Source organism: Carettochelys insculpta, chromosome 7 (genome assembly GCF_033958435.1).
Source record: "Carettochelys insculpta isolate YL-2023 chromosome 7, ASM3395843v1, whole genome shotgun sequence".
Classification (NCBI taxonomy): Eukaryota; Metazoa; Chordata; order Testudines; family Carettochelyidae; genus Carettochelys; species Carettochelys insculpta.
Genome location: NC_134143.1, coordinates 51,907,085 through 51,921,216, shown reverse-complemented (window position 1 = coordinate 51,921,216; position 14,132 = coordinate 51,907,085). Strand labels below are relative to the sequence as shown.

Genomic DNA, 14,132 nt, shown 5'->3' with positions numbered 1-14,132 from the left:
TACCACCTTATACTGAAAACAACAGACTGCTATGCTTATCTACACGCCTCCAGTTTCCATCCAGGGCATACTACACGATCCATTGTTTACAGCCAGGCACTAAGGTGCAACCGTATTTGCTCTAATTCATCAGACAGAGACAAACATCTACAAGGCTTTTACCACGCTTTCCTCAAACTACAATACCCACCTAAGGAAGTGAGGAAACAGATTGATAGAGCCAGATGGGTACCCAGAAGCCACCTGCTGCAAGACAGGTCTTGCAAGGAAAACAAGAGAACACCACTGACCATCACCTACAGCCCCCACTTAAGGCCTCTCCAATGCATCATCAGTGATCTGCAACCCATCCTGAACAATGATCTTTCAGTCTCACAGACCTTGGGAGGCAGGCCTGTCCTTGCCTACACACAGCCTGCCAACCTTAAACAAATCCTCACTACAAATCACAAACCAGTGGCTCTAGGCCTGGAACGAGCCCCTGTAACAGTCCTCGCTGCCAACTCTGTCACATATCTACACCAGTGACATCATCACACCTCCTAACATCAACCATACCATCAGGGGCTCCTTTACCTGCCCATCTACTAATATAATATATGCCATCATGTGCCAGCAATGCCCCACTGCAATTTACATTGGCCAAACTGGACAGTCTCTGTGTAAAAGAATAAGTGGACATAAATCAGACATCAGGAACAGTAATGTACAGAAGCCTGTGGGGGAACACTTCAATCTCCCTGGACACTCAGTAGCAGATTTAAGTGTAGCAGTCCTGAAACAAAGAAATTTCAAAAATTAAATGGAGAGAGGAATCTCTGAGCTGCAATTTATTTGCAATTTGACGCCATTAATCAAGGATTAAGCAGAGACTGGGAGTGGCTCACCTCTTACAAAAGCAGCTTCTCAGTCCTGGGTGTTAAGATCTCCCTATGAGACTCTGACAATGGCTCATATCCCCCTGTCTGATCTGACTTGTTTTTTCCTCTTTTGATACTACTATTGATATGGGGCCATTTCCACCTTGCTGAATAGACCTTGTCAGCCCTGGCCCTCCCTTTTACTGGGACCCCATTCTTTAAATACCCCTCTGAAACCCTCCCCCCCAACTCATGCATCTGATGAAGTGGGTCTTTGCCCACAAAAGCCTGTGCTCCAAAATATCTGTTAGTCTATAAGGTGCCACAAGACTTCTTGTTCTACAAGTTATAACGTGTACCACAGTAAAATTCCTTTAATCCAGCACATCCAGGACCAGACATGTGCTGGATAACCACATTTTCCAGACTATTGGCTGTCACCATAACCCCCATGCCCTAGGTCAAACCCCGCCCAGTCATGGCTCACCACCCCCACACACAGCTGCGGCTTACAACCCCCGTGTGTCTCCAGCATCACCCCACTGCCCCATGTGTCTCCGGCTTCAGCACTGCACTCCTGCAGCTTCTTTACCCCCCACGCATCTCCAGCTTCACCTCCCTCACATGCCCTGGATCCACTCCACCACAGTCCCCTTTCCACTGCGCCAACCCACCATCCAAGACCCCCGACTTACACAAATTTCAAAGGTCAGATTAAAGGAATTTTACTATGGAATCTTTCTCTTAAGCTGTTTCAAATTTTGTAACACCATCAATTGGATGTCAGATTAAAGCTGTGATTTTTCTGAGGTCACCTGAAAGCTATAGTGATTGTGTCTCTCAAAATCCTGTGCCACTTCCACAGAAATATATCTGCTTTTCTAGCACCACCAGCTGTACGTGCTCTAAACTTGTTTGTGCTCTCATGCAGTGCTAGATGGTTTGTCTGGAAACATGGAGCATGTCGTTGTGCTGCTGCTTGTGTAGTACTCACCTCGTGCTATTGGTTATACTGTTAACAGTTGATTAGATTTCATAGCATTTGTCTTCATCCAGAAGATGAGGATGAAAACCTGAACTTGCACCCACTTAATGACAAATGTTATAGTGTGGCATGAATCAGATATGTCGGCAAGTTAGATGAGGTTAGTTCTGATTTAAGGCTAAACTACCTGAAGATTATTTGGATGGAGGGAAATTGTGTTTGAAAATTGAACTGGTTAACTGTAGATTAAATCATCCCACAGTAAGGAGGAATGCCTCTCTACTTAGTTGTGACTTTATATTTTAATTGAAAGGTAAGGAATGTTGCATTGCTTATAATCACAATTGGAAACTGGTCAAAGTAGCATTCTGAAGATTGAGATGGTAGAGTAGTGTAAGATTATTGATTTCTTGGGAATGGAACACTGATCAGCCAAACTTTCTTCATGTTACTTTTAGGGTCTGCTGTCTCCCTAACTCAAAATAATTTTATGCAATTTGCAAAACGTGAATTGCATACACTATTTCAAGATAACTTATTTCAAATTTTATGCTGTCCAGATGGCACTGAAGTTTTAAATAAGCCGCTATTTTGAGGTTTATGCTACACATCTGACGACAAGGGGTAGCAGAAATGGAATACCGTGCTTGAAATAGCCATGCTATTCTGAGCTCCACGAGTAGCTGTGGAATTGCTATTTTGGGATACGTTTGTACGTATGTTTTGGGTAACTATAGTCGAAGCTTAGCCTAGCAAGATTTAGCTCAAGAGAATTCAGCTATTTGGGTTTGCATCTTACACATTGCAGGTTCTTCAGTTTTTGTACTCATGTACTTTATCAGCAAAAATAGTGATTAAAAATCACTAAACCCATTCAGTAGTAAATTTAGCATTTATAATCCAAGATATGGTCGGTACCCCAGTAAACAATTAACCAGATGTTGTTGATATTGTTTGTTTGGCTATTGTATTTTACCATCTGGCTAAGAAGTTGGTTAAAGTTACTCTGAATAACATCCAGATGCTCAGTGCTCAACACAATAGAACATCTTGTACTGTGTTTTTTATTCATAATATTCTGATGGACTAATTAAGTGATCAAAACATTCCCTGTAGAGTAGGGGAAAGAATTGAATTTGAACTTTTGAGTAAGTATGCTCATTTCAAAGGGTGAAATATATTTTTAGCATGGCCATATATCTTGTGTTAAATGAAATAAAAAGACAAGTTTTAGTATCCAGAGGTCATTACACTTCAGTATACAATCTGGATTTCATGTACTTTCTTATTTTCCCCATTGTTTCCTGAAAGTAATTATAGGAATGGACTTTTACATAAATAAAGACAGGATATCAATTTTATTGAGCTGAGATAACAAACAACTTTCATTGTGGATTTATGGACTAGTGTTTTGTTAAATGGATGTGTTGAGTGTTTTGTTAAATGTGTTTCGTTAAATGAGACTGGATCAGTTTGTTATGTGTTGTAGCTGACAGGTTTATTTTTTTTTTACTTGATAAGCTGATTGTAAAGAAAATAAAGCACTTCTTAGTCATCAATGCTTTTATTTACAAATGTCTCTTGTAAATTGAAGAGAAATGAAAAGATAAAGTCCACATAGTTTCTGCTTCTCCTCATTTGACAATCTGTGCCAATGGGGTTCCAGTCGATTGCCCATAGTGGCAAGGTGGAATGATCAGTTACTGAGTATTTGATTATTTTTTGTCCCCTGCCTGGCTATGCTCTTCTACACACAGGATGTCTCTTGTGTTTTTCCTTAGCTCCAAGCAGAAGCATTTGCTTCCTTACAGAGCAGAACACCAGCTGGATGGGTGTGGCAGGATACCTCCAGTGAAGGGGATCTGTAGCCAGAGTTGTTCACAAAGCCTCTCATTCTGTCTCCAAGTCTAGGCCAGGAGTGTCTTTGCCCTCTCAGGGCAGCAGAAGACGGCATCACTTTTACAAATGAGGATGCTGTGTTTGTTTGCTCCTGATCTCTGACTTCAAATGGAGACTCCCAGTTCCTCATCGTGCAGCCCTCCTTAGGTGCTGAAGTCAGTCAGTGCATACTTCAGGGTTTCCTAAGCTGTCCTCTGGCAACCTCACTGCCATGGAGGGGATCAGGAGTGTTCAAGACAAACATATTTCAAGAAACCCGCTGTCACAGATCCAGTTGGTGACACTCTTGCCAGGCTCCCTCCAAACTTGGAGGGAATCCAAGCCTTTCTTTCCTTGGATGGGTGAAGCCTCTCAAGCCTGAATGGAATCTAGCAATTCTCCCAATCTGTGGGTCCCCAGGCACATATTCAGGGTGCAGACCTGTTATCTGCATCTCATTCTTAGAGTTGAACTTGCTGTCCTATTGGCTAACTCCTTTGGGCTCAGTGCTGACTTTTCAGACTCCCTCACATGTAAACACTTCTTCCAGAGCTGCACTGCAAAGGGGTGAAGCATCTGGTTTGCAGTGGAGTAACCTCTTCTTCACTTTGCACTCCTAAGCTCAGGAGAGCAGGGAGGACTTCTTGATTTTTTTCAGCCTGTGAATGTTAGTTGCTGGAGACAAGAGCACCAGGCCCATCAGCTCTTCGCTATTGATGTCTTTCAGCCCTTTCTGCTGGGTGGTATCCAGCTCCTCCCATTGGCCCAGAAAATTGTGCCAGGTGACTTAGTGATGAAAGGACGACCAAAACAAGACTCCACAGAGCAGGAAAGAATAATTCCGTGAGGATATTAGGAAGATTAATCTTTTTTCTTCCTGAAGGCCTTAGCCAAGATTATTAGAGATTTCCCTTTTTTTTTTTTCCCGGAAGAAGCATGCTTTCGAAAGCAGGGTTTCCCTCCTAAGAAACCCCAGCTGCATGGCTGTTTGTGATTTGAAAGCAGCCCCTTTGGAACCGAGATCCCTCGGGAGTATGCAAATGAGGTGCAAGATATTTAAATCCATGTCTTATTTGCATTTTTAAACTGCTGTATTTACATGTCCTTTCTGAAAGGGAGAGGTAGTGAAGCTGCAGCCATGGTGTCTGTTTCTACAGATCTGTGGGTTACTGAAGGAACTTGGAACTGCCTGCCGAGGATGATTTTTTTAAAAAGAAACTAGAGAGCATTTATCTGACAATCAATTTCTACGGGATACTACTTACTTTTTGTCCAGAATGTCAAATGTAATGGAGCAGAAAAAGTAATTTTTCTCTTTGTGTAAATCATCTATCTGTGATTATATTCAACATTCCACAATTCTTGTAGTCTGTTTATGCATAATAATAAGTTCTCATGAACTTTTTACATAGGATTCTTGATTTGGACCTGGTTGTAAGGGATGAAGATGGTAACATTTTAGATCCGGAACAGACTAGCACAATCAGCCTTTTTAGAGCTCATGAGATCGCTTCCAAGCAAGTTGAGGAAAGACTACTAGAAGAGAAGGTAAGATTAACTATCTCTAATTAAAAAAACAAAACAAAACAAAAAAAAACGAGGAGTCCTGTGGCACCTTACAGACTAACATATTTATTGTAGAATAAACTTTCGTGGGTTCCACTTTTTTAGATGGATTGCAATGAATCTAAAATTTACTCATGAAAGCTTATTCCCCAATGAATGTTAGGCTGCATCTGCACAATGAGACACATTTGAATTTATTTATATCAATTTTCTAATTTTGGAATTTATAATTTCAATTTTGACAATCTTCACACCGTGCTCCCCACAAAGTCAAGTCATTGCTGCCACAAACATATTGGCTAACATCGACTGTTGCAGTAGTGCCTTGTGGGAAGCTACCCACAGTTCCCTCATCCCCTTAGCATTCTGGGTATGCTGGCTGGTCTTGACATCATCTCCCCTCATTGCATTTTCATCATTCTCCTAGCAATCCCTGAAAATATCTCGATCCATTGGAAGTAATGCAGAAGACACTCAAAATCAGAAGAAAAAAATTTTGATTTGCCAACACGGATGCAGCAACTGTATTCTCAACTGGCCATCCATTCCACCTCTATCATTGCCGAAATGTGATCCCTGACAATAATGCTGGGGCCCTGAAGGTTAGTTTAGTTGGAGAAGAATGTAGGAAGAAACAGAGAAAATTTTTGGTTTCCCACTACATTTATATTGCCAGCACGGGTGCAGCAACTGTATTCTCAGTTGACCGTCCACTGAGTATCCCATTTCCCATCACTGCAGAAAAAGAATTGTTGGTTGTCCCTGGTGACAGCAGCAAGCCTGGGTATGGGTCGGGGGGTGGGGTTTGGCTCTGGATGACCAGTTGAGCTGTTCCTTCTTTGAAACCCCCAGTATCTTAACTGCAGGGGGAGACTTTCCCATGCCAACAGCAAAGCCCCTAGTATCTTAACCGCTGTTGGGGGGGACTTCCCCATGGCAGCAGCAAAGCCCTCTCTTTCCTGCATGACTGGCATCATTGCAAGCAATGAATAGCAGGCACATCATTTTATTGGGGTGGTCTGGGGGCTACCCACGTGATGTGTCTGAGCATGGGAAATACCTAGACTGTGTGGCACCTGTGTGGGAGGGAAGGGGGTTTGCAGACACATGTAAACCACTTAGAAGATGTTTCTCTGTGTGTTTTTAAGCACGACCCCCAACACAGCCTTGTTTACATGCAGCATGGCAGGGCAGAGGCTGGTGCCAGGCAGCACAGAAAAAAATAGCAAGCATACTGACAGTTGTGAACTCCCTGCAGGGGCTATTTGAATGGGTAGATGCATGCAGCCTGCTAACAACATAAAAAGAAAGAAGCCATTTCTCAGGCTGTCATAAAGTAACATGAGCCCACAGCTAAAAGCTTGCTGCTCTCGCTTGGAAAATCAGGCTCCTTCTGTTACTGGAGAGCAGCAGCCAGAGCGTAGCAGTGAGAGGGGCATTGTGGGTTACATGTGGGACACCTCTGGAGGCTAACAAATTTGATTTGAAGATGTGCTGCTTCCACAATGCCCTTTAATCAAACTTCTGAATTTGAGTGTGATGCTATACTGATCAGGTAACTGCAATATTAGTGCACCCAAAGTTGAGCTAATGGTCTTTACAGTGAAGAAAGTCATGTGGTAGAATCGAGTTAAGTGAATTAAATTTGAATTCATCTCATAGTGTAGATGTAGCCTGAGTCTTTTAGGTGCCACAGGACTCTTTGTTGATTTTGTAGCTACAGACTAACACAACTACTACTCTGAGACTGTCTTTGTTGTTGTTCTAAAATTTAAAATCATGTAAATTAATGTCCAAAATAATGATCAGATATCATTAAGTGGAATTCCTGGTTTAGTCTTCTGTTTTAGTCTGTGATGTAGTTTCAGGATTAATAATATCAAAAACACAATGTGTACTTCATGTTATTGGGGCTGTATAACTTATCCATGTTTTCGAAAATATGTCCTATGCTTTAGAAGCATAAATGTTGATATAATAGTCTACCAATATGTTAATTAATTGATGTATTACTATAAGAGAGAACTACAAAAATGACATTAGTATTATCCGTGTTTTCTTGGGGCTTAAGTTGGGATACAGTGCTCTAGTTCAGATCAGTTCATAAGGATATGGCATCTGTATGCTGAGTTCAAAAAAATGCACCTACTGAATCACCTATAGCAAGTAAAAAGGTTCTCTGGTAACTGTGCATGCAAAGCAAAAATTTTGCAGAATTCTTAAAAATGAATTTCTTTCTCCCGAAGAACTATCCAAATGTGAAGAGTCAAATCTACTTTTCCTGAGCATGTAAATTGCTTTGTTGTCTCTGCAGCTACTTGCTGGTTTGCCAAACCAGGAGTAGTGTGTAATTAACAGGCTCTGGGTAGGCCATGGTGCTGTTAACAGTCACCGTCTTGTTGTTGTTGGGAAAGCTAAAAGGAAAAACATTGGAGCCTGGCTCTAAAGTCATCCATGGAGAAACCCTAATTTTTATTTTTCAGTCTAAGGGCAGGTCCCATCTTTTTCCTCTTTCTTTCTTTGCAGCCCATACAAGACCAGGGAAAGAGTAGATTAGTAGAGACAAAAGGAAACCTCTTCTGTTCTAGCAAACACATTTGAAGCTCAATCCATTGCGCCACTCTGTTCTCCCTTGGTCGTTAGAGACTAATACAAAAGAGAGCTTCAAGGAAGTTCCAGATAGAGCAACTTGCCAGAAATTTCAGCACCCTTCCAATTTCCCGTAAAGAACATGGCAGGGGCCTGGGATTCTTCCCAAAGAAGGAAACACACACTTATTTCACCCTGAATAAAATTTTTTAGGTATATGTTTTGTAGCAGAAAGGTGTGATTTAAGGGTGTGATTCTACTAGTTAGTGCTGTTTAAATGTGGCTCTTTTGTCTCTCTTAAATTACAGTCTCAAAAGCAGAACATTGATATTAACAGACAAGCCAAGTTTGCTGCCACACCTTCATTTGCTTTATTTGTAAATTTAAAAAACGTAGTGTGCAAAATAGGAGAAGATGCTGAAGTCCTTATGTCTCTGTATGACCCCCTGGAATCAAAGTTTATCAGGTTAGTGTCATTTGTCCATTGCAATATGTATTCCTGTTTATCTTGTGCCTCTTGATTTTGGTGAGAAGGAGTCATTGCAGATTGGAGAGGGCTTTTGGAAGGTCAGTTTGCTGGGTAAATTGCAACAAAAGTTAGCTGTGAAGCATGGGTTGAACAGTACTTGATATGCTCTGTTTAACACAGCAACAGGTTCAGTCTTGCTTTAGTACATCAGAACTTTGTTGCATTCCTTATCACGTTGTGTCTTTATCTCCACCTGTGTAAATGGCACATGAACAAGACTGGACTCATTCACCAATCAGCTGCCTTGACAGTTATCAGTGTGTGTGTTCTGGATTCCCTGCTTCCTTACAGAGACCACATTCTACTAGGCTGAAGAATTCCTCTTGTGTTCATATTACACACACAAAGCACAATGGCAGCTGCCCACTGAATGAATGTTCTTGTGATTGTAATAGGAATAAAACACAGCGATGACATCAGGTTGAAAGAGACAAAAAGAGTGTATTACTTTTTGACACCCATAAATCTTCATCATGAGAATCCATATGGGGCTATGTGAATTAGACAGTCACTTCTGTAGACATCTTATAGAAGATACATTTTAAATTTAGGTTTTGAAATGTGGGTTTACTCTGAGAAATGACTTTAAAAATGCCATTGTGCAATTCCATATTTGTGTCTCGCTCAGTAGATTAGAGCTGGGCATCAGATGGTTTCTTTCCCCCTGCCCCCAAACTGTCTGCCTTGTAAATTTAAACTGACAACTGAAAATCATGCTGGTTTTTTTGGCTCGTGCATCATCAAACCATAACTCAGTTAATTGTTCTACTGCTTCATGAGCTGAGTACAAATCCAGCCCACTGTCTGAGAACTGCATGGTCACTCCTGTTAACAGGTGTACCCCTTCTCTCCCCTCAAAACTAAATCCACATTTTCCCCACACCAAAATAACAAACAAATCCAAAATAGAATTTAGTCAGTAAAACAATAGAAATGGCAATGTTTACATGCAAGGAACAAGCAGTTGGGTAAGGGCAGGTCTGCAAAGGATTGTCTAGATTTGCTTGGTCGTGTGTGTGTGGGGTGGGGTGGGACTTAATGATCTCTTGAGTCCTGTTTCAGCTCTACATTTCTATGAATCTGTAGCCATAAGTAGATACGCAATTCTAACAATGGCAGTTGTGTAGCTAGAATTGACTTATCTGCAATCAATTTACCTGGCTGTCTTCACAGAGGGAGGTCAACAGAAGAAACTCACCTGACAACTTCCCTTGCTACTTATGATATCGAGGAGTGCAGCAGTCGACTGCCAACATCAGATAGTTTGATTTCATGCGTCTATACCAGGTGCACGAAATCAAACCCCGGAAGGTAGACCCTGACCAGGTCGATCTTGTGCATAATGTAGACAGGTCCTAAGATGATGATAACAAAAAGCAGTCAAGTAGCACGTTAAAGACTAGCAAAATAGTTTATCAGGTGAGCTTTCGTGGGACAGACCCACTTCTTCAGACCATATCCAGACCAGAACAGACTCAATATTTAAGACACAGAGAACCAAAAACAGTAAGCAAGGAGGACAAATCAGAAAAAGATAATCAAGGTGAGCAAATCAGAGAGTGGAGGGGTCGGGGGGAAGATCAAGAATTAGATTGAGTCAAGTATGCAGACGAGCCCCTATAGTGACTCAGAAAGTTCCCATCACGATTTAAACCATGTGTTAATGTTCCGAATTTGAATATAAATGTCAGTTCGTCCACTTCTCTTTCTAAAACTGCGCGATAATGTCTCTTCAGTAACACACATACCTTGAGGTCATTGACAGAATGCCCCATTCCATTAAAATGTTGACTAACTGGTTTGTGGATCTGGAGTGTTTTGATGTCTGTTTTGTGTCCGTTGACCCTTTGTCTAAGGGAGTTAGAAGTCTGTCCAATATACAAAGCATCTGGGCATTGTTGGCACATGATGGCATATATGATGTTAGTAGAGGAGCATGAGAAAGTGCCCGTGATTCTGTGAGTAACCTGGTTAGGTCCAGTGCTGGTATTTCCAGAGAAGATATGTGGACAAAGCTGGCAGCGGGCTTTGTTGCAAAGAAAGGTTCCAGTACTGGTGTTCCTGGGGTATAGACTGTGGCTGTTAGTAAGGATCCTCATGAGGTTGGGAGGTTGTCTGTAGGAGAGAACAGGCATGTCACCCAGGGCCTTCTGGAGTATAGCATCCTGATTAAGAATAGGTTGTAGGTCTTTAATAATTCGTTGCAGTGGTTTGAGTTGGGGGCTGTAGGTGATGACCAGTGGTGTTCTGTTCTTGGCTTTTTTGGGCTGATCTTGGAGTAGCTGGTTTCTGGGTATGCATCTGGCCCTGTTGATTTGTTGTTTTACTTCTCCTGATGGGTAATTCAGGTTTATGAATATTTGGTAAAGTTCTTGTAGTTTTTGGTCTCTGTCAGTTGGATCAGAGCAAATGCAATTATACCTAAGAGCTTGACTGTAAACAATGGATCTAGTCACGTGTGCAGGATGGAAGCTAGAAGGGTGTAGATAAGTATAGCGATCAGTAGGTTTTCGGTACAGTGTGGTACTGATCAGGCCATCCTCCCCCTGAGGGTCGTAGTGAAAGTCTGGACTTCTACATACAGTGCTTCCGCAACCGTGCTCAGTCTGACATTTTACACGAACAATGCCAAATGAGACACAATCTCAACTATGCTGAACGCTATGCTGTCCAGAGTCTCAAAAATAACCAAGACATCATAATCAAACCAGCTGACAAAGGGGGTGCTATTGTCATCCTGAATAAGTCAGACTATGAACAGGAGGCAGCCAGACAACTCTCCAACACCACATTTTACAGACTCCTCTCCGCTGATCCCACTTTGGAATTCCAAAGGAAATTACAACAACTACTGAAGGAACTCCCTGCTGCTACTCGGGACCTCATTAACTCAGACACACCATCTGAGCCGCAGCCTGGATTATTCTATTTACTTCCCAAAATTCACAAACCTGGAAACCCTGGACGCCCTATCATTTCAGGTATTGGCACCCTTACCACCGGACTATCCAGTTACGTGGACTCCCTCCTCAACCCTATGCCACCAACGCTCCCAGCTATATCTGAGATATCACCGACTTCCTGAGGAAATTACAAAACATCGGAAAAGTTCCTGATAACGCCATCTTTGCCACAATGGATGTAGAGGCTCTGTCCACTAATATTCCACATAAAGACGGATTACAAGCAATCAGGAACACCATCCCTGATGCCACCACAGCCAATCTGGTGTCTGACCTCTGTAACTTTGCTCTCACACACAATCATTTCCGTTTTGGGGACAATTTATACCTCCAGATTAGTGGAACTGCTATAGGCACCCACATGGCCCCACAATATGCTAATATATTTATGGCTGACCTGGAACAACGATTCCTCAGCTCTCATCCCCTATTACCACTCCTCTACTTAAGATACATTGATGACATCTTTATGATTTGGACCCATGGTACAGAGGCTCTAGAAGAATTCCACAGAGACTTTAACAATCTACACCCCACCATCAACTTATGCCTCAATTACAACATGCAAGAGATACATTTCCTGGACACTACAGTACTAATCAAGGATGGCCTGATCAGTACCACACTGTACCGAAAACCTACTGATCGCTATACTTATCTACACCCTTCTAGTTTCCATCTTGCACACGTGACTAGATCCATTGTTTACAGTCAAGCTCTTAGGTATAATCGCATTTGCTCTGATCCAACTGACAGAGACCAAAAACTACAAGAACTTTACCAAATATTCATAAACCCGAATTACCCACCAGGAGAAGTAAAACAACAAATCAACAGGGCCAGATGCATACCCAGAAACCAGCTACTCCAAGATCAGCCCAAAAAAGCCAAGAACAGAACACCACTGGTCATCACCTACAGCCCCCAACTCAAACCACTGCAACGAATTATTAAAGACCCACAACCTATTCTTAATCAGGATGCTACACTCCAGAAGGCCCTGGGTGACATGCCTGTTCTCTCCTACAGACAACCTCCCAACCTCATGAGGATCCTTACTAACAGCCACAGTCTATACCCCAGGAACACCAGTACTGGAACCTTTCTTTGCAACAAAGCCCGCTGCCAGCTTTGTCCACATATCTTCTCTGGAAATACCAGCACTGGACCTAACCAGGTTACTCACAGAGTCACGGGCACTTTCTCATGCACCTCTACTAACATCATATATGCCATCATGTGCCAAAAATGCCCAGATGCTTTGTATATTGGACAGACTTCTAAGTCCCTTAGACAAAGGGTCAATGGGCACAAAAGAGACATCAAAACACTCCAGATCCACAAACCAGTTAGTCAACATTTTAATGGAATGGGGCATTCTGTCAATGACCTCAAGGTATGTGTGTTACTGAAGAGACATTATCGCGCAGTTTTAGGAAGAGAAGTGGACGAACTGACATTTATATTCAAATTCGGAACATTAACACATGGTTTAAATCGTGATGGGAACTTTCTGAGTCACTATAGGGGCTCGTCTGCATACTTGACTCAATCTAATTCTTGATCTTCCCCCCGACCCCTTCACTCTCTGATTTGCTCACCTTGATTATCTTTTTCTGATTTGTCTTCCTTGCTTACTGTTTTTGGTTCTCTGTGTCTTAAATATTGAGTCTGTTCTGGTCTGGATATGGTCTGAAAAAGTGGGTCTGCCCCACAAAAGCTCACGTAATAAACTATTTTGCTAGTCTTTAACGTGCTACTTGACTGCTTTTTGTTTTGATAGTGTATGGATTAGTACGGCTTACTCTCTGTTACTATTTAAGATGATGATGTTTGGGATAATCACGTCACTAAACAGAACCTCACTTATGTGGCTGAAAAATAGGTTATTTAATGGAAACATAACTTAATTTTATAATATCTGAATTCATGCATGTATCTAAAAATATTTTAAAAAATCCACCTTTTTCTTTCAGTGAAAACTATCTAGTTCGATGGTCAAGTTCTGGCCTGCCTAAAGATATAGACAGGTTACATAATCTTCGAGCTGTGTTCACTGTAAGTGCAGCTTTGTTTTCATTGTGTTTAAAGTGCTTTATTTCCTGTCTTAAAAAAGAGGTTAGTGGGTAGCAGAAAACCTTTGCAGACTTAACTTTCTCCAGGATCCCTATTTATGTCATTTCTTGTTAATTACTTTAATACAGTTTATGACAAATGTGGGTAAAGGGCAAGTTGAACCCACTGACAATTTTGTAAAAGACTTAAACTGTTAAATAATAGTTGGAATCTTGACGTCTGTGTAAATTAATGCTTAAATATTGTTATGAAAGTTCTCTTGTCATGAGAATAACTTACTCTAATGCTAAAAGCATCTGAAAAGACCACACTCTGAACAACAACTTGTCTTTCTGCTGACTAGCAAAGTAGCATCTGAAATGAATAGGATTTTTATAATGTATGGAAATTAATATTTCTAGGACCTTGGCAGCAAAGACCTGAAAAAAGAGAAAATCAGTTTTGTCTGTCAAATTGTAAGAGTAGGAAGAATGGAATTAAGAGACAACAACACAAAAAAACTAACCTCTGGGTTAAGAAGACCTTTTGGAGTAGCAGGTAATCTATTCTTAGTTGTTACACAGTTAGAATTCACTGTAAGAGCTGGTTTTAGTATTCAATAATAGTTTCATGTTTTTGTTTTTCCCTCCTTAACCAAAAGCTGGCAATCTACTAAATCTTCAATATGTATCTTAGATTTATATGTT

The 14,132-nt window shown here is 41.4% G+C and overlaps 1 protein-coding gene across 4 annotated transcripts in view; it reads left to right on the top strand.

Moving 5' to 3' along the window:
* DOCK1 (dedicator of cytokinesis 1) overlaps window positions 1-14,132 on the top strand; it is a 620,618-nt gene that overhangs the window by 74,705 nt on the left and 531,781 nt on the right. For all 4 annotated transcript variants that reach the window (XM_075000462.1, XM_075000464.1, XM_075000465.1 and 1 more), the window contains 4 exons: window positions 5,136-5,271; window positions 8,187-8,344; window positions 13,347-13,428; window positions 13,848-13,983. In XM_075000462.1, the coding sequence (XP_074856563.1) occupies window positions 5,136-5,271; window positions 8,187-8,344; window positions 13,347-13,428; window positions 13,848-13,983 (512 nt within the window). The remainder of the gene's footprint in view (window positions 1-5,135; window positions 5,272-8,186; window positions 8,345-13,346; window positions 13,429-13,847; window positions 13,984-14,132) is intronic.